At 41.2% G+C, this 19,450-nt stretch overlaps 2 protein-coding genes across 5 annotated transcripts in view; one reads left to right on the top strand and one right to left on the bottom strand.

Annotated features, from left to right (window-relative positions):
- lhx6a (LIM homeobox 6a) overlaps nucleotides 1-19,450 on the top strand; it is a 243,623-nt gene that overhangs the window by 11,612 nt on the left and 212,561 nt on the right. For 2 of the 4 annotated variants that reach the window (XM_069703256.1, XM_069703271.1), the window contains 5 exons: nucleotides 4,750-4,970; nucleotides 5,329-5,429; nucleotides 5,612-5,707; nucleotides 5,888-6,062; nucleotides 6,191-8,718. In XM_069703256.1, the coding sequence (XP_069559357.1) occupies nucleotides 4,750-4,970; nucleotides 5,329-5,429; nucleotides 5,612-5,707; nucleotides 5,888-6,062; nucleotides 6,191-6,270 (673 nt within the window). In that variant the 3' untranslated portion in view covers nucleotides 6,271-8,718. Of the gene's footprint in view, nucleotides 1-4,749; nucleotides 4,971-5,328; nucleotides 5,430-5,611; nucleotides 5,708-5,887; nucleotides 6,063-6,190; nucleotides 8,719-9,951; nucleotides 9,997-19,450 lie in introns of those variants that run through there. The other 2 variants (XR_011311089.1, XR_011311088.1) reach the window with 2 other exon arrangements.
- On the bottom strand, nucleotides 9,060-19,267 carry morn5 (MORN repeat containing 5). Its single transcript, XM_069703368.1, has 5 exons — nucleotides 19,212-19,267; nucleotides 18,910-19,057; nucleotides 17,190-17,301; nucleotides 16,904-17,035; nucleotides 9,060-9,222 (listed from the first exon to the last, which is right to left on the bottom strand). Exons 1-5 carry the CDS (start codon nucleotides 19,256-19,258, stop codon nucleotides 9,107-9,109), a joined length of 555 nt encoding a protein of 184 aa, XP_069559469.1. The 5' UTR covers nucleotides 19,259-19,267; the 3' UTR covers nucleotides 9,060-9,106.

Genomic DNA, 19,450 nt, shown 5'->3' with positions numbered 1-19,450 from the left:
TCTGCCACACCATAATAATATTTTACCTGACCCTCTCCATTTAAATCTCCCTCAAAATCCACCTCCTCGCCCTCAACGCTGCACTCTGGATGTAAGACTCAGAGAGACACAGAGTGAATTTTGAATACCTCAAAGCATTAAACCTCTAAAACAGGACAGATGTAACTTTGACAAGATTGTGGGGTTTAAAGACCTCAGCTGTCTTCATTTGTTGTAAACTTGTGTCATCAAATTGCTTACATTTTTTTGGGATTATTAACACTGAGAAAATAATATAATATCATTCCATCATTGGGAAATGTAAGAATTCAGCAGCATTTTCATCATTGATACACCTGCCGTTATTTTCTCTAATAATGAACCTGTTTCGTGTTCAGAAGGTCGAAAATGATCACAAATGCTCATCATTATTACATAAAGCCCAAGTTAACATATTCTAATGCTTTGCATTGTTTAATTGACAGTCAAAACCCAAAGAGTTTACTTTCATGGAAAACTGGGACACCAGCAAATGTTCACACTTGAGAAGCTGGTACCAAAAAAACTTTGCATAAAGAATGACTCAAATGATTAATCAATATTTCTGCCAGTTTAATTTAATAATTGAATGGCTCTTTACGGTATAGAGAAGTCAATAGGGGCCATGGGAGTAGTATCATACATAAATGTATTGAGTATTTTTTTTGTTCAAATTGTTCAAAAACTGAGAAGCTACTTTGTTTGATGACGGAGCTGTAAATTAACGTTACACAGTTTGACAAAGTTTGACTCAAACTTCAGACCCTTTTATTAAAAACTTCCTTTGTTGATATGTTATTTCTCTTTGCATCTGTAACGCTGTATGGTTGTTTTTTTCATTTTTTTTTTTTCCTGAACTATAATTCAGATGTTTGAGATATGAAAACTTTCACAAGCTGCAAAGTTACTAATGTATTAGTTTCAAAAGTTTAGAGACTTATGTTAATGCAAAAACACACCTTTTAATACAGTTCAGTTCCAGCCTTCTCTGAAATAATTGTTCTCTGTCTGCTGTGTGGAGTGATGCTAAAGACAGACATGATATGCAAAGCAATTATAGATTTGACTGATATTGTAGATATGTGTAGGTGTAAGTGGTTACAATCTCGTGATAAAATCCTCACTTGCATGACGTAGATGTAGATTCAATGTCCTCATAAGTCCCTGATAAGAGAATGAAAAATGTTGCAGTAACAGTAAAGCTTCGCTGAAAGGCCGGGGCCTGTGCACTTCTTTAAATATAAACTGTAGTCTGGGTTTAGGCCAGATTTAAACTAGGCTAAACACCGCTGCGAGTCCAGGTCCTCGGGGTTGGTTTCAAACCTCTGGAGATATTTCCTCATCTGTGTCAGCCTCTCATCTGGCTTTGGACTGACAGCTGCTTTAATGGGGCGTAATAGCAGGAAATCAGAGTGGGTTTCCCTCCGTATACATGTGTATGTGTGTGAAGGGGTGGGATGGGGGGTATGTCAGCATAGGGGGCGCAGGACAGAGGCTCGCTGTGCCTCTCAAAACCCATGTCAGGCCTCAGGGGCTAGCTCTCTCTCTCTCTCTCTCTCTCTCACACACACACACACACACACACACACACACACACACACACACGCACACACACACACACGCGCACACACACAAAAGTCATTTCTTTATCAGCCTCCTCCCCCTTACCCTCCTTTCCTCCCTGCAGCCCTCCCTCGTCCCACTGCGTAGAAACCTCATCCATGTCCGTGAGCTGCGGGCCACACAGGAAGTAGCATTGCCGCACTAATCAGGGGCACCCTGGGATACTGACACTGTAACCAGAGTCCATGCATGTAGGGAACTTTGTGGGTGCACATGTGGATGCGTACATGACTCTCTGCGCGTGTGTGCATTTTTGTACTAATAATTATTCATCAACCACCCACCTCTGGTTAGCTGATTAGGTCTCCATAGCAACAAAGGCAAGCAGCCGGTAGAATGGTTTGAGTTTTATTAAGAAGCGAATTAATTAAAATCATAATAAGACATCTGTCACACTGTGCTGCACATTTAAATAAAGACTGCTCAGTTAAAGCAGTGAAATAGATTATTCATGCTGAAAATCAGGCTGGTTATTACAAAGAAAACTGCCCCTAGTCACAGTGAGTGCATCTTAAAGAGCACAGAATAAAAATGTCTAGGATCCTTTTATTTGCAGGATTGATCTTTTTAAACCTGATAATATGTTAAACCTGCTAAAAGAAGCTGTCTGTAAATGGTATGGTTCATTTCCCATCTTAGACTCCCACACCGTGGGCCCATAACACAAACCGTGCGCCTCAAAACCACACACCTCTCTCAGGACAAATCTAATAGAGATTAGTCTATTCTCGAAGCACATCAGAAATAATCCAAAAAACGTGTACCTCCTCAAGCCCCTCTTTCAGCAGCAGGTGAATTACTGTCTTCAAAAAAAGAGGGTAAAAATTAGACGGAAGAAGTGGAGCAAATAAGAGAGGTCTGGGAGAGAAAGGGGAGTTTTGCGGTGTAGGATTCCTCTTATGAGTAATATAAGGGCTGTGAGGATTGACATAGTTCCAGAATAAACATCAGGTTTTTAAGAAAAAACGAGAGACACATACACACAGTATGGGAGAAAAAGGTGGGAGGGCATGAAGATAGCGGAGGAGGAGCGGGTTAAAACAGGGGATGATTTGCAGCTTTTCTGGGTTCTGTCTTGGAGCACGAAACTGACAAGCTGTCATGCTGGATTAGCTGCAATGCTCCACAATGTTTTCCTCTTTACTGTAGAAACCGTCTGGAATCCTCCATAACAATCTGAGACGATACCGTTCAGTAAGACACGGAGTCGATTTGTCCCTGGAATGGCTTCATTGGTTTATGAGAGAGTTTCTTGGTTAAGCTGAACATATTTGTGACAACTTCAGCCAGTTACATTTCAAGGTCACTAAGGATTTGGTGTTGCGGTCGATAGACAATTGAACCACGATAGTGAAAAAGCAAGAAGACAGACAGTAGTTGTCCAAAGATGACCTATAGATATTCTCTACCGCACTACATGCAGGAAACTCCTGGCAAACAAGCTCGTACACATGAGGAGGAGCTGGTGAGATGTCAGGGCTATAGTATGCTTTCATCCTAGATAGAGTGGACTTGAGTGCACTGATTCACTGCCAAACCCACTCACTTGGCAACCCCTCGAGCCCTCCCGCACCCCCGTCCTCCTGCTCTCTTTCTGCCATCGACGCTCTTTACTCTGCCATTTCCCTCAGCACTACCACTCTGCTTCATGTCTTACCTCCTCTGTGTCTACTCGTTTCCTGCTCCCTCCTCTCTCCAGCTCCACTGACCTCTCACTGAATATGTTTGTGATACGTTGCTCAGGCATGGTATTGAAAAAGCTGTACGTAAAACTGCGTCCGCCTCTTCACATCTGGGTCAGTGCCTATTGATGAAAATGTTTCCAATTTGATAAATCTGGCTCTGCAGCTCAACGTAATGTGCCTGTTTATGCCCCTTCCCCCCAGTTTTACCCGGGAGGGAGCACTTTCTTTCAGGCTGCCTACAAATCTTTCCTCCTTCACCAGAATTGGCAGCTGCTGACCCCAACAATGGCTCTTAACCTAACCACCTCCAACCTAAAGCGTTTCATACCCATTAAAACCCACAATATGCTCTCTAAATGAGGAGCTTAATCTCTTTTTATTATTTTGTAAAATGAGGGAATTTGTATAATATTTCAGTTGTGCTGAAGTAAAGGTTTATTTGGATACGCAGCGCCAGCTGTTCACTAAAACCAGTCGAAGGATGAAGTCTGGTGACAATCTAAATTTTTCTCATGTTCAACAAATCCAATAAAAAGCCCAAATTCAACAGCGGATTGATCCTGCAAACAAGTATCGTCTGTGCTGCCTCAGTCTGATGCAACTTATTTCTGTGTCATAAGGCTCCATTATTTCTCCAAATGTATTAAAAACAGAGACGCTGCAGCTTGCTTTGAGTCACATACAGCTCTTGCTGTACTCACTAAAACATTAAATCTACACACACACACACACACACACACACACACACACACACACACACACACACACACACACACACACACACACACACACACACACACACACACACACACACACACACACACACACACACCAACCACCCATCCAGAACAGTAAGTCAGGTGGTTTAGGTTTGTACGCTGCCGACCTCACTGTTGCTATCAGTTACAGCGGTGCGATCTCGAATGATGTCATCCAAGTCTTCATCTTTCACCGCGTGCAAAGCCACCCTGGCCTGTGTGTGTGTATAGGTTGGTTCCCTGTGTGTGTACGTGTGTGTGTGTGTGTGTGTGTGTGTGTGTGTGTGTGTGTGTGTGTGTGTGTGTGTGTGTGTGTGTGTGCAGGGCCTTCATGCATCAGCCAGGAAATTGCAGGTGTTGGTTTGTTTGCATTCAAGGCTCAGCTTGCAGCCGCACTCAGGAGTCTTTTCTGAAAGCCATATCCTCCTCCAGGTTTCTTCCTTAAAGCCTTTGAGTTGTGCCAAAACTTCAAGTTTAAAAACACTCACTTTCAACTTCATCCCCCTCAAAAATACTCTCAAAGAAAAGGATGTCAGTATGCTTTGTTTAGTTTTCTGTGTGTGCCGTACATCTACTAAATAGAGATAAGATTTAAAAGCTACTGCAACCCACCTCATTCCTCATTCTGCTTCTCTCTCTGTCTTCCTCTCCTCTTCTCCTCACAGTAGGTTTGGTACTAAGTGTGCCCGCTGTGGGCGGCAGATATACGCCAGCGACTGGGTGCGTCGCGCAAGAGGAAACGCATACCACTTGGCGTGTTTTGCGTGCTACTCGTGTAAGAGGCAGCTGTCCACGGGAGAGGAGTTCGGCTTGGTGGAGGATAAGGTCCTGTGTAGGATCCACTATGACACCATGGTGGAGAACCTCAAACGTGCAGCCGAGAGTGGTGAGAAGCAAAATGAACACAGGGGTTGTCCAGATGTTTGTTACTTTCCAAAACAGGATGCATCTACTGTTCTACATGAGAATGCATTTCATTTTGGTTTGCGAGCGCCATCACGAATAACCCATAACTAATTGCATTTTATAAGTGTATTATTTCTTAGGTTAACAAATATTAACAACCTGCAGGATTTGTAGGTCAGGATTACAATGTGTCTCTTAAATTTGGGTCCCAACGGATGCAGCAAATATCTTTAAGTCCCTTTATGATACAGTGTGAGAGCCCTGTGCTTTAAATATGTCTCCTGACTCACTTAGGATTTTCATATCTGACCTGCAGCTCACATCTCTGTGTTTTTCAGGCAACGGCATCTCATTAGAGGGAGCAGTTCCAACAGAACAAGACAGTCAGCCCAAACCGGCCAAAAGGGCGCGGACATCTTTCACTGCAGAACAGCTACAGGTGATACACATCAGCCTCAGCTGAACGCAGACTTGTTTTTCTAATACAGTCCGCCTCTTAAGTGCAGCCTGTGGACTCAGTTTGAATGACAGTAGTTCATTACTTCGGTCTTTTAAGCTTTTGTGAATTCACTGATTTTAGCAGCAGCTGATTTCATGCTAACACGTCGTCTCAATGTGCAGATCATGCAGGCTCAGTTTGCTCAGGACAACAATCCAGACGCCCAGACGCTACAGAAACTAGCCGACATGACGGGCCTAAGCAGGAGAGTTATACAGGTCAGTACAGCCAGTCATGCAGCTCATCAGTCAATAGCTGTTTGTGTAGAAACAGCTTAATTTCACAGCATACACGCATCTAGAACTTGAGATTTTTGAAAGCATGCCATTGAAATGAATCAACATTTTCTATTCAAGAAAAATAGCCACATGATGTCTGGTTACATTGCATCTTCATAGGTGTGGTTTCAAAACTGCAGAGCAAGACATAAAAAGCACACGCCCCAGCACAGTGGGGCTCCCCAAGGTCATCCTCAGTCCAGGATACCCTCATCGCTGCCCGATGAGCTGCATTATTCCCCCTTTGGCAGTCCTGAGCGAGCGCGCATGGTGGCCCTTCACGGGTACATCGACAGTGAGTTGTGATTTGCTTTTGCGCAGCTTTTTATTGTGTATTTTAATGACAAGGCATACAAGGTAGTTCTTTTTTTTTTTTTTTTAAGATTTAAATACTTTTTTGTTTGTTTTTTGTGTGTTCCCCAGGTCATCCCTTTTCCGTCCTGACCGCTCAGAGTCTCCCCCACCAGGCCATGTCGCTGCCCCAGCTGCCTCTCAGCCGCTAGCTCTCCACCACGACCCTCGTGACCCCTAACCTCCGGATCCTAACTTGATCTGCTGAACTGACTTGAAGGTCACGCACTAGTCAACTTGGGGAAAAGACAAATCTTACAGGAGCCCTGTCCACTTGGAAACGGAAAAAGAAACGGATGAAAAAGAAAAAAACTGAGATGAATCAGTCATTAACTTTGTTTCTCTCTGAGGACGGGAATATCCATCTGCAGCCAGCTTCTCAAAAATGAATCATTTCCCACAAGCAAGAACTCACAGACTGTGTTTTACGCTACGTAATGGACCTATTTTGCTTCACATGTACAGCATCCTCCATTCGACTCACCCGCCTCCTGATTTAAAGATGAAGGGAGTTTCAAAGGGATGAAACTGACTAAAGAAGCAGGACTGAAGCTTCTTGATCGCGATCAGAATACTGAAGATAAATTCAAGGGGGAACTTGTCTTTGTGGCCGCAGGGCCGGGCTCACACAGTAAACCACATTAGAGGTAAGACTCCGTCCTCTTTTTTCTCTGAGCAACCATGAAGGAAACTTAAATGTAAACAAAATACTTTGATTGTGGAAATATTTTCTTTTGTAGTGACATATGACATCTCAAAAAACAGAAACTTCCAGTTCCATTTTTGGTCAAATTTCTACTGAAATTAGGTATTGAATTACATTTTTGTTAAACAATGAAAATATTATGTGCCTTATCTTTACCATTAGTAAAGACAACTAAACAATGATTTGGTTGTTTTTGAATTACATTACAATATTTAGGACAGATTATGAGGGTGCTAAATCTCTCCAGAAAATTACTAAATATTTTCTCAAAGTCTGTCGTAGCATTTGGACTGTGAAAAAAACCACCAGGCACAAGATTGGGGCTTGTGAAATTATCCAATTATGTCTTTAACAGCAGAGACAGGAGTTGACAGATTTAAAGTCGTCACACTCCTGATAACAGAGGGAAGTCTGAGATGAGCATAATAGTCAAATGACACATTCCTACAAAATCATATTTTCAACCAGGTGTGTTGTCACTAATTTATAATTTATGAGGTTGCTTGTTCTGCCTCTGTGTGTGTGTGTGTGTGTGTGTGTGTGTGTGTGTGTGTGTGTGTGTGTGTGTGTGTGTGTGTGTGTGTGTGTGTGTGTGTGTGTGTGTGTGTGTGTGTGTTTCACACAAGGAGGGAAATGGGGAATTGGTACAATATGGACAGAATAAAACTGACTGGGTCTGTACATAGTCAGACGTGTGTGTGTGTGTGTGTGTGTGTGTGTGTGTGTGTGTGTGTGTGTGTGTGTGTGTGTGTGTGTGTGTGTGTGTGTGTATTTGCGTGCATGTGTTTGTGTGTGTGTGTGTTTTTTTCCGGTGTGTTTTTCTGTGTGCATGTGTGCATGTGTGTGTATTGACAGGGGTAGCGAGTGTGCATCTGTATTTTAGTGCCATGGCCATTGTGTGAAGAACAGGATCCAACAAGACCTCAATGTCCTTCTATTTATTGAGATCGTAAAATCCCTGTAAAGCACTTTTTTTTTTCCTTCTGAAATGGTTTTGTTTTGCTAAAAAAAACTTTAATGAAACAAAAGGTTTATTTGATAGACTGTGCATCATAAATGTGTTGTGTAATAACATGCAATAAAATAGAATGTGATATTTTTGGGGGTTTTGGATCATTTTTTAGTTAGTTAGCAAAAAAAAAACAAAAAAAACAACAACTCACTTTTAATCTTCCCAAACAACACGTGTGGCAAGAAACAGACAAAAGTGGGCGCAGCAACTAAATCTGGCTCAAATGGGAAATAGTTTCAAATGGCAACAGTACAAGAAAAATTAATAAATATAAAGTGACTGTATATTCTGTGTGTGTTTTTAATTAAGCATTTTATTTTACTGTATCTTATTGCTCGGTTCTTTGGTATGTATGTATTTGTTCTTAATATTTTAACTGTGATGAATTGCATACATTCTAGTGTGGGTGTGGGTGTGTTCGGTGTGTGTGTGTGTGTGTGTGTGTGTGTGTGTGTGTGTGTGTGTGTGTGTGTGTGTGTGTGTGTGTGTGTGTGTGTGTGTGTGTGTGTGCCTCTGCATTTTCTGTGAATGTGTGTTTGGCATGAAGCAGGAAGTTATTGATGTTATTACAAATATTAACCTGTAAAGTTAGTGAGGTGATTGAGAGGCTCAATAGTTTACGTGTGACATAGATTTCATGGCGATATGTTAAACAGCACATGATCCTCAGCAGACCTGCCAATGTTGCCTGCACATTAGCAAAAGATATCATGTGGAATATTGGATGAAAGAACATGCACAGCACATATTCTGCGAGTCTCATATCTTTAACAATGACTTTAATTTTAAAGCCCCGTAATCTACCTATTTGTGATAACAACGGGATCAAAACTGTCTCAGTATCCATGGAACATCTGTGACACTAATAGTCCATTTGTGTTGGACAAACCACCTTTACATTAAAGATCATTTTTTTTAATACAACCAAATTAGTTTTATTATAGAGATTAAAAATGTGTTTGATGAATTTTTCTTTTCACAATCAAAACAACAACAAACTGAGTAGTGGAATGGATAAATACAGTGGTAACTGTCAACTCCCAGACTCCCTTTTTTTTGGTCTCTAACACACACACACACACACACACACACACACACACATGAAGATGAATCGACTAAAAAGCAGCCCTTGCAATTTCAGAAATATATAGCTGACTGCAAACAGGAATAAAATGTACAAAATCAAAGAAAACACAAAAAATAAAGACATCGCATTGCCTATTTTTAATATGGCCACAAGCTAAAAAGTGCAGTTTGAAACAATGTGTTATCATTTGATATTGCTGCTCTTTTCAGCTCTTGCAGCAGATTTTTCAGGATTAGTGGCACCAACCTCATCCCAAGCCTTCCGACAAGTCCGTACAATCCACTCATGCTCGGAGTCATCTGTCGGAAAGATTTAATTTGAAATTATTCTTTTTGTTAATTGTCCTGGAAATACAGTCTAGAGTAAAAGTAAATTGTTTATTTGGTCGTGGTACCCGTGCTAAAATAAGAATACAAGAATACAAACAGCAGGTTGAAGTGTGAAGGGAGCCCAGCAAGAAGCTGTAGGCTACTTATTTTGTTGAAGACACTTAAAACGTTTAAATCAAACATCTAATAGTCAGTAGTCTGCATAATCAAACTGCAGGTCATTTTGTGTGAGGCTGGAACAGTGAAGTGCCATTCAAGTCTGGGGTAAATTTGTCAAAGCAAGATAAGCCAGACAATTAGTAGAAAATAACTTCTTACAGCCACTTCAGACACCGATAAATAATAACCCCCAAAAACGGACGCCTGTTTTTTTTTTGTAACCAAAACGACTGCCAGGGAAGCCGATAATAAACCAGTTTTTCGTTGTCCAAACTGAAATGAGTAGCTAATTGCAGGGGAAGTGAGCTTTCTCTGGAGCGCGCGCAGCTGCATGCACTTGAGCGGCTCGCGGGGCCTCACCCCCAGGTTCCACTGCACGCGGGGCCCCATTGTACAGAGGAGCAGGTCTGCAGCTCTCGGACTGATTGTGTGTAATTGCCAGCGATGGGCGTCAATACTAACAGCCACTTCAAGTAGGCTATAAAACACCCCCTCCTCTCTGTCTCTGTCTGTCTCTCCTTTCTACCTGCTCTCATGTAGAGGTCAATTGAACGTATCGGACACGCTGCCATGGCAAACATTTTCATCGGGCTTTGTGACACATTTGTTGGTGTGAAAGGTAATTATTGAACCCCATTGTGTTGCAATGAGACTGACCTCAATTAACCGCAACCCACAACCTGCCTTAATGATAATTATATTGGGACATTTTCATATTTGCTGTAATTCTGCCCTCTTCAGATTGTATAGCAGCGTTTATCTCAGGATTAAAGTCACATGTAATTGGTTCCCTAAGTTATCTGAGGGCACAGGTGGCTGGTATATTTAGGTTTTTCGCCTGCAGGCTGAGTACAGCAGCACATTTCTGTGATTTAGATTTTTGTCAGGCAATACAATTAACTTCCAGATAGGATTGAAACATTGCGGTTAGATGACTAAATAGAGAAAAATCACATTTCCTATGGTTCTGTTAAAAAAGAATTTCACAGAAAATGTCACAAACTTTGCATCACATTAATCTTCCATGAAGAACTCAATGCACACTTTCTGGTTGATATCCAACTCCTGCATGGACAACTTTTTGTTTTGCAATGTCCATGGGAGAGAGAGTGTGTGGAAGCGATAATGGCACCTTGTTAAAGTCTGTTTATCTTAATCCTGAAAATACACTCAGCGGGAAAAGTGTTTCCTTCCAGCCTAATGGCAGTGATTTAACGCACACACATACGCACATGCACAAAGACATATACATATACTCTGGCAGAAATATAGCATCAGTAAAGTCTGTTTTCTTATACCACAGGTTTGCAAGAGAGATGATGGAGTTCTGCTGGATACTTTGATGAAATAGAAACAGGAGAACAGTGATGTCACCAAGACACCTAACCCCAAAAATGTTGCACTTACAGGCTCAACTTAGTGGACTTACTCAGGGTCATTATGAGCTAATAAAGGCACGTTTTGTGGTTTCTAAGTGGACACACTAAAATGAAATCAAACTAAATGTGAATGCTTTAACAAACCTTCTAACATAAGTAATCCATTCTCCGTCATCGTCAACAGATCAGCCTGTATTTTGTGTCTTGATGACAAATCACAGTAAACGACAATGCTTTTGCAGTCTCTATCGTCAGTACATTTCCCCACTGTGGGATTAATAAAGTCAAATCTATCTATGTTTGAAAGAGCTTTAAATGTATCAATCCATCTGCCACAGCTCACAGGGTTTTATTCAGAAATTTTGTCTCAAAGATGTTTGAAAACCGAGAGTTCCAGGGAAGGCGACGTGAGGCTTTGTTCCACTCCCCAGTGCCCTGGCTGATGTTATCTGTCTGTGAAACACCTCGGCTGGACGGGGACAAAGGGAGGGGGCCGCGGTTTGGTCACCAGAGGTGTTTTCCTTGGCAGTGGAACGTTTTCAGTGTGGAGTTGGTTCTGTGCAGAGTTTCAAATGGAAGCAGTCGTTCCAGACGCAGGAAAGTGCTACAAATAATATGGCAACACACGGCTACTTCTGGAGCAGCCTGTTGCCAAGCAAGAAACAGTGCACACAACTGACTGTGTGTGTGCTTGTTTGTTTGTTTGTAATGAGAGAACATATTCAATCAGTCAGTGGTGGAGATTTGATTGTGCAGATGTGGCCTGTGCATCTGTTCCGTCATTCTTTTTTAATTACAATTTCATGTAATGCAAATGTTTCATACTGTACCTCCAAACTTAACAATCTTCATCAGCAAAGACAAACAAAAGTACTCTTATATGTCTCCCGAAGTCTGCTGATAAAATTAATCTCTCGACTTCTTTGTTTTTGAAATATTTAGTTTGTTGATTATGTGATTTGTATTTCAGATTTAACGATAATCACTTACGTCCTCGTGTTGTAGTCTGTTGTCTTTGATTATGCTGGGCGGGTTGTGACACAGTGAGGTGGAGCCAAATGCTTGTAACGCACTCTTCATAATAAAAAATGCTAATTAAAAAGAAATCTGGAAAAAAAATAAGTCAAACAGAACTCCAGTCAGAATTATTGAACTTCAGGAGCTGTTTAACAAGCAGAATGTTGTTATTTGTGTTTCTATCATGCACGACCCTGATGATTTTAATTGCCTTCCCTTCATTAGCAATGCAAACAAATTGATCAAACTTTCTCACCTTTAAACCATCACAGTTTGTACTTGCCAACAATGAAAAATGTATAAATACATGTTTTTGCCATAAAATACTCGTTTACACAATGCAAAAGTATAGTGGAGCAGTCTTAAGAAGCAGTGTTTGGTGCACTGACATGTCTTTTTCTTTTCAGATTCCCTGGTTCACCCAGCAGGTGAGAGATGAGCTCAGAAGATGAAAAACTGCAGGGTAATGGCTTAATGCTGCGGTAGTGAAGTAGAAATTGAATGCCCATGAAGAATGTTGAAAGTTGGAAGGAAGTTGTTTCAGTGTCTTCACACCAAAAAGGAGGGAGGGCGCTGCACCAGACATTAAGACGTTGGCTTGGATGATGAACTGAAACCCCACTCCCCTAACCCAAATGTGCAACTACCTAAACTTGGCATTGTGAATAATAATTCTGTAAGTAACTGCCATTTCTTCCCCTTATATATTATCAGAAACTAAATGTAATGGACAATTTAGGAGAAAATTGTTTTTAAAGACAGCAACAACAACCGATTCCAAACCAGTGGGTTCATGTGTCAGTTCAAGGAGGGCGCTGATCATCTATTGGTCAGAAAAATCAATCCCTTTGGCTTGCAGAGTCATTTTGCTCAACACCTGGTGATTCACTTCCCCGTGTAAATACGTCCGTGTACTTTCCCAGAATCAAAGAGTAAAGTGATATTTGTGATGTGTTTTCGTGGGTTTAGCCCAGTCTCAACCATTTACTGCACATTGTATTGGCTGAGCATGCCATAAGAACAGTCATGCATCCAGTCATTATACTCAATTGTTTGCATTAAAATGATTTGGCACACGCTTTTATCCAGAGTGACTCACATTTGTCGTGCTGGACGTGTGGAACAAACCCTCAACCCCGCACTGTTAACAGCCGACGTCCTCTTCAACCTAAAACACAGCCCCCCCCACCCCCCTCCCTCTCATAAGGCTTTAAATCATGGCATCGTATATATACGGAGGATAATTGCTGAGAATGAGTGTGGACAGACGGAGTGTGTTTGGATGTCGTAACTTGCTCTTGAACCCTCTGGAGGTATTTTGCGTCTACTCTCACGACTGCACCAGTCTTCTTGACAAACCCCCTCAAACACGCAGGCGTTGATGACGAGAAATCGCTTCAACTCCAAAAATAATCTATAACCTCTCGGGGAATATTAGCAACAGATCCTATTGTTTTGCTTATTGGCATTTTTCCAAAAAGGACTGTTTGTCCAAGTTAGCAACAGTAACTAGGGAGGGCAGGACTTTGCAGGTTTTGGCCAGTAAATCCAGTTTCGCCTGACATTTCCTCGCAACAACATGTAGCTCCAGGGGGTAAAGTGTAAGTCCTCCATGGTTGAGACAGCTCCATACGTGTCATTTTTGTCTACCTTTTGTCTTCACTGACTCAGTTTTCCCTTGTCATAACATCCCCAACTTCATGGGGAGCTCCTTCCTTTTTCTTGCTGCAGCTAACATCCCCACTGGGAGGGCGGGTCTTCCCTGCGTCCCATCATCCTCGCAGTCCCTCATCCGGGGCGGAAGCCACGGGGCAATAAATTCAGTCTTCACACCCACTCTGACAAATATGGCTTCACCTCCCAGGGTTGGAAAATAAATCCTTACAGGATACAGGAGCATTCTTCTCCAGAATTGTATACCAAGACAAAAGGGAAAGCACACATAGTCCTAAATAGTGTATGTGATACATAGCACGAGCCTCGTACAAAACACATCCCTCCACACACACGCACATGAACGCTGCCAAAAAAGGCACACATCAATTAAACGTTTCCTGTTTGACTCCATATTTATCTAAATCAAAACAGAGAGTCAGAGTATTGTTGGAAAGTGTTCAGTTCCCCTTCTTTTTCATCTTAACTTCCAAAAAAAAAAAAAAAAAAACCCATTCCTTCTTCTCCTCTCTTGTTCTCATCCCCCATATCTCTTCTTCCTCCATCTTTCCACTAATCATTACCAGAACTATAATGATGATGAACAACTCACATCAAGGAAAGAATCGCGAAACATATTTTTGTCTCAGGCACATGCACATGCTGATGACATCTGGCGAGGATGTGGATCTTCTCTTCTGTTTCCTTCTGTCTCTACACATATGTAAATGAGATTTGTGCGCTTGTGGAACTAATCTGTATTATGTTGCAAGTAGCTTATCTGAATACAAATATTCTGCCCAGAAATATGTTTCTACCTTAGCGAGCTTGTGAGTCAAATGTTCAATGTCTGCCAGGAATCACATCTTGACACATGTTTGTATTTGTAAGGTAGAAAACAGTCATTCAAATTCACGTAGAAAACAAAACAGATTTGGAGTTCATTAGATGAGAATCCAGACGTCAACGCTGGACTTTGTCTGATTTAACAAAGAAGAACACCAGAAAAGTTTGAAGGCTTTCTGCCATTTAAACGAACGTTACAAGAGTTTTGCAAGATTTTATGTCTCCATAGTTTGTTAAGCTATTGTTCAGCACATGTCCTGTAAAAAAAAATGATTATTGATAGAAGCTCTGAAAAAGTCAAGGGACCAACAAAGTCAGTAGGTTTCATCCTTTGGACTTCACGAATGTCTGTATAAAGTTTTATGGCACTCCATTCAGGAGCTGTTGAGATATTTCTGTTTGGATCAAAGTAGTGGCTGTCTGACATCGCCTCTATACCTCCATCCTGAGAACAGTGATGCTAGCATCATCGAACATTGTCTTACTGTCCAACATCATCTTGTGATGTAAAATCCTGTCTGGGAGACATGACGAGCAGAGGATGTCAGAATTTGGGAATTCCTATCTGGACACCTGACAGAGTGCATTCACTTCAAATCAGGGGCTCCAAACTGGGCCCTCATTCAGTGGAAAAACATGTCTTCAATTTTCCAATTTTGAGAAATAAGGAAAAAAAAAAAAAAATCTTTGAAGTGACTGGTATAGCCTGTAGATGCATGCTTATCAGATGACATGCAGCAGTAATCTACAATCATGTACAACTGGGATAATCCATGTAACATCAGTGCAGGTTCATAGTTATCAACACCTTCACATGTAACCGCACTGTGCTTTCAAAGTAGTTATTGAAAAATGAGCAATAAGAAAGGCTCCTGCTTGAAACAATTTCAATGCAAGAGCTTTACCATGTTTGGAAGTAGCTTATAGTGAGTAAAGCTTTATGAAGCTTTGCAAAAGTTCAGATCAGGAAGACTATCATATGCTACTATTTATTGACATTCTCTCCTCTAACTCATCACATCAGTGTACTGAGGGAGTTCCTCCCTCTATTAAATGATCCGATTTTGACACAACCTCTGCCTCTGAGCCAATCATTTCGTTGCTGTCACATTTAAAACCGCTCCTCTTTCTGTTGCTGTCAGCTGCTATTTCAGTGTCAGATCGATGCAAACGTCCTCCACTCCATTTACCCAAAGTTTTCACCAGAACCAGCATCCACAAATCCTTCCACTGAGCTCATCAGTCCTGCTCCACATTTCATCCATCCAGATCTTCAGCATAATTCTTAACCCCTGCTCCACCACACCACGAGAGTCTAGACCACAAACTGTATATAAAACAGGACGTAGACTCAGGGTCTAAAAGACAATGTGGAAGTGTGTTAAAGTGCAATACCACTGAGGGCCACTAAGGGCTTGCTAAAAAAAAAAAAGCTTTTGGCTCAAATAGTCTGCATCACCTTTGTACAATTTATTTCCCACACGTCATTATGGTGTCCTTTGCTAAATTCACTCCTTCTGATCAGTGTCCAGATAATTCCACAACTATTTAGCTATTAGGCTTCAAAGAGAGGTATGTTTGTGGGCGTGCCTGCTTGATTAGGTTAGCAGTATTGGTGGGTGGGCATCATGTCCTTGGGTTCTCAGTCAGATTCACCCCTCGCTCCTCCCCAACTTGTCCAAATTTGGTCACTTCTGGCTCCAAAATACCAAGATGGCGAAGGCCAAAATGACAAACTCGAGGCTTCAGAACGTCAGTTCACAAACCAATGTGTGACGTCACAGTGTGTTGGCACTTGGTCTAGACTCCATTGAGGGGGATATTACTGAACATCACCAGCTGAACAGCTCAGGGTATCACACAACCCCTTTAAAATGATAATGTCACGATGGGATCTAATCAGCTCTTCACTGTGCACTCTACGTCAAATAAATCATCGAACTAATTTTAAGCCTTTGTTTCATTTGAGTCTTTCCTGATTAAATTCAATGTCTCTCTTTCTCAGAAAAAAATCTAACTGCTGAAACCAGACATGAATTTACACAGAGCTACTAAGTTATATGGCAAGACTTCTTCCTGAAGTATAACAATTGCAACATGATTTCTAGAATTAACGTCCTCTCTAGTTATGGTCAATTACAAAAACAAATGGTACTGTGTCATTAAGTTACTAAATAAATACATTTACCATATAGCCATCCATCACTGAACGGCACTTCACTGGACATAAAACTTTGTGTACATAATTTGAAATGGAAATTTGTGTTTGCTCTTGTCTTTCATCTTTCTAATTTACCTTGGCAGAACGGACTACGATGCCTGGATGTTACTCAACACTCAGATGGAGCCAATTTGGCACCAAGTTAGTGGAAAAATGTGTACAAGATTTTGATTTTGATGTGAAAATGCAGTTAGCCCTGCTTCGTTTGTGGATTATGGACCATGGATGTACACCTACTTTTGTTTATGCAGTCACTAAATATATCCAGGTTGAAAGATATTGATTATGTTGTAGCAAAGACTTATTATGAATGAAGAGACACCTTTGTTGGGCCAGATATCTTCGGTGTCACGGGATAAAAACAGTCCTTTCTCACCTGCATTCCTGAGGAATTTGCCGATGTAAGAAGTGATGACTCTGGTAGCGGGGTCATAGAAACCATCTCCACAATCATAACAGTCATCAGGTATGACTCGGGGAGGATGTTGGTCAGTGATCTGAGATTTTCCTGTATGAGCAGAGGGGTTGTTTTGCACTGAATTTATTACTCTCTTACTCTCAATTAACACCCCTTTTATCTTGAGGTACGGCAGGAATTAGGAGATTATGGGCGTAAAATCATCTTACTCAATGAGCAAATACACAAATCAGTAAATCCCAACCTGCAGGTCTGAGTCCATTGCACCTCTCGCTGTAGAAGCGCTTGTCGCAACCGTCACAGTAGTCCCAGTCTGTCTCTTGGTACTGCAGACCATCAGCGAAGGTAAACGACCCCTTGTGAGGAAGCACAATGAGAAACCCGATAATTTGTTAGTTATTCACTTCACCCTAAAAGCCAAAAAATAATAGACTTCTCAGAGTAACGTCCTGCCATGTAAATGTTTTTGTGCCATAAATTAGTGCTATCTGCATCCCTGGAACCCTAGCAGGACCAGTACGACAATGAAAGAAATTTAATTCGTGCTCCTTACAGAACTGAAAGAGTACATTTTAAAATCTCAGGAGCAGAAACAATGCCCCTGTTACTCAAGATAAAGCATAGGCCTCACTGTTGACAGTTTTCATTGGGAAGCATTCCTTTGATAGAAAGTAGTATGCGAAGTCTGGGGGTTATCCTGCATGGCCCAGACATGGTTTCTGGAAAGATAAGTTGCTGTTGAGGTTTTTAAATGTCAGCTCTTCCATGCTTTAAAACACCACAAAAGAATTAAAATGCCCCTTGTCTTTGGGTTGAGACAAAACTCTCAGAGATGTAAATCTCCAAACCTCAGCGGATAAAACCAAAACTCTCTGCGTAGATATACATCATGAGGGGAAAGCAGAAAAATATGTTTTTGGATATTTTGGGTGAACTGAAACACTGTGTGTGTGTGTGTGTGTGTGTGTGTGTGTGTGTGTGTGTGTGTGTGTGTGTGTGTGTGTGTGTGTGTGTGTCTTGAAAATGAAAATAGTTGCTGTGGACTAATTACAATAACATTTTCAGTTGTGCGTCACAGTATGCTTTGCAGGCAACAAAAATGTCATTAATGTAAATTTTATAACATAGATTTTTCGGGAGAGCATACTTGACAGGGGATCAAATACAAAGAGACGCAAAGACAGAAAAAAGACAAAGAGGAGGACATCCACAGGTGTAAAATTTATAAATTTGACCGATAATCTCGTTGTTGTGCTAGATTCATCCCACTCTTATGTAAAGACCTTTTTCAACATATAATTTAGATGTGTCACCGCTTGAGATGCACAGGTATAACTAATACCTTTAATAATGGCTCATCTCTACTGAAGCTCTATTTTTTTTTCTCCAAGTGATGAAATCATTTTTTTTTAAACTTTTCTTCATCCAGTTGAAATTCATGCACATATTTTACATATTTGAAGATCCAAAGCTTTTGTCATTCAAGCGATCCAAAGAAAACAAATGAATTGTTTGGAGAAAGAGGCGCAAGTTGACAGAATGAGCTATAAGCTACCAGATGTAAGTTTTGAATTTCTGCATTTATTGGATGGTTTAGGTCTCCTTTGAATGGAGGTAGGCTTTCTTGGGCTGGCAGATAATGCAGGTGCAGGGTAGTCCGGGCCAAGGTTAGTCATGGTTCAGAGCTGCTATCGTCTCACGTGAACCGCAACTGCTATGATGATAATAATTGGACTGATCGCTGCTGTGGCAAAGCCCATGAAAGACCAGAAGAGAATAAAGAATCCACAGGAAAATATGAGAGAAACCTAATTACTACGACAATAACAGTGAGTGATTGCTAAAAAGGACCAGATGTAATGTCAACTATAACCAATGTGAAACACAGAGTGATGCATGTGGTTGCATATATTCTTACATGCTTTGAGGGACACACACACACACACACACACACAACTCCTCACCTGTTTGGCTATACCGTTTTGCCATGTGGCCTCATATTTACTTCCATTTGAAAAGTGCAGCACTCCTTTGCCGTGGAACATCCCATCATTCATTTCTCCCACATACTTCGTATCTGTGGGAAAGGTGTACTGTCCTTTCCCCTCCATCCTGAGGGGGGAAAAAGGAGACAGTCACAGAGTGCACTTCCCACTGTTTTTGCTTTCCGTAGCCAACTGTGTATAAATCAATGTTTTTGGTCATTTAAATTCCGCTGTTTTATTGATACGGTATAAATATAAATATATTTCGACTATTCCTTTACCTGCCATTTTTTGTATCTCCTTTGTAACTGCTTCCAACGAACTCCATTAGTATCCTGACTTGGCCTTTCTTCTTTTATATACAAACAAACAAACAAACAAACCAACCGTGTATTTAATACCGGCAGACCAAGACAGCGCAGCGGTTGTGTGTGTACGGTTACCACGGCAACGCTAAAACAGTCAGCCCAAATAATACGTTATTTGCTTAAACTACTCAGAATCGAAAGTAATAAGACAT

Source organism: Brachyistius frenatus, unplaced genomic scaffold, assembly GCF_029030835.1.
Source record: "Brachyistius frenatus isolate BFR_SWC_R1_liver_20210118 unplaced genomic scaffold, ASM2903083v1 Contig_3, whole genome shotgun sequence".
Taxonomy (NCBI): domain Eukaryota; kingdom Metazoa; phylum Chordata; class Actinopteri; family Embiotocidae; genus Brachyistius; species Brachyistius frenatus.
This window is presented reverse-complemented; position numbering and strand designations above follow the sequence as displayed.

Coding starts and splice junctions, on each gene's coding strand:
- morn5 (XM_069703368.1), bottom strand. CDS start 19,258: ATGGAGTTCGTTGGAAGCAGTTACAAAGGAGATACAAAAAATGGCAG. Junction 19,058..19,211: donor GGAGATACAAAAAATGGCAG/GTAAAGGAATAG, acceptor TTCCCCCCTCAG/GATGGAGGGGAAAGGACAGT. Junction 17,036..17,189: donor CAATGGACTCAGACCTGCAG/GTTGGGATTTAC, acceptor CTGCTCATACAG/GAAAATCTCAGATCACTGAC.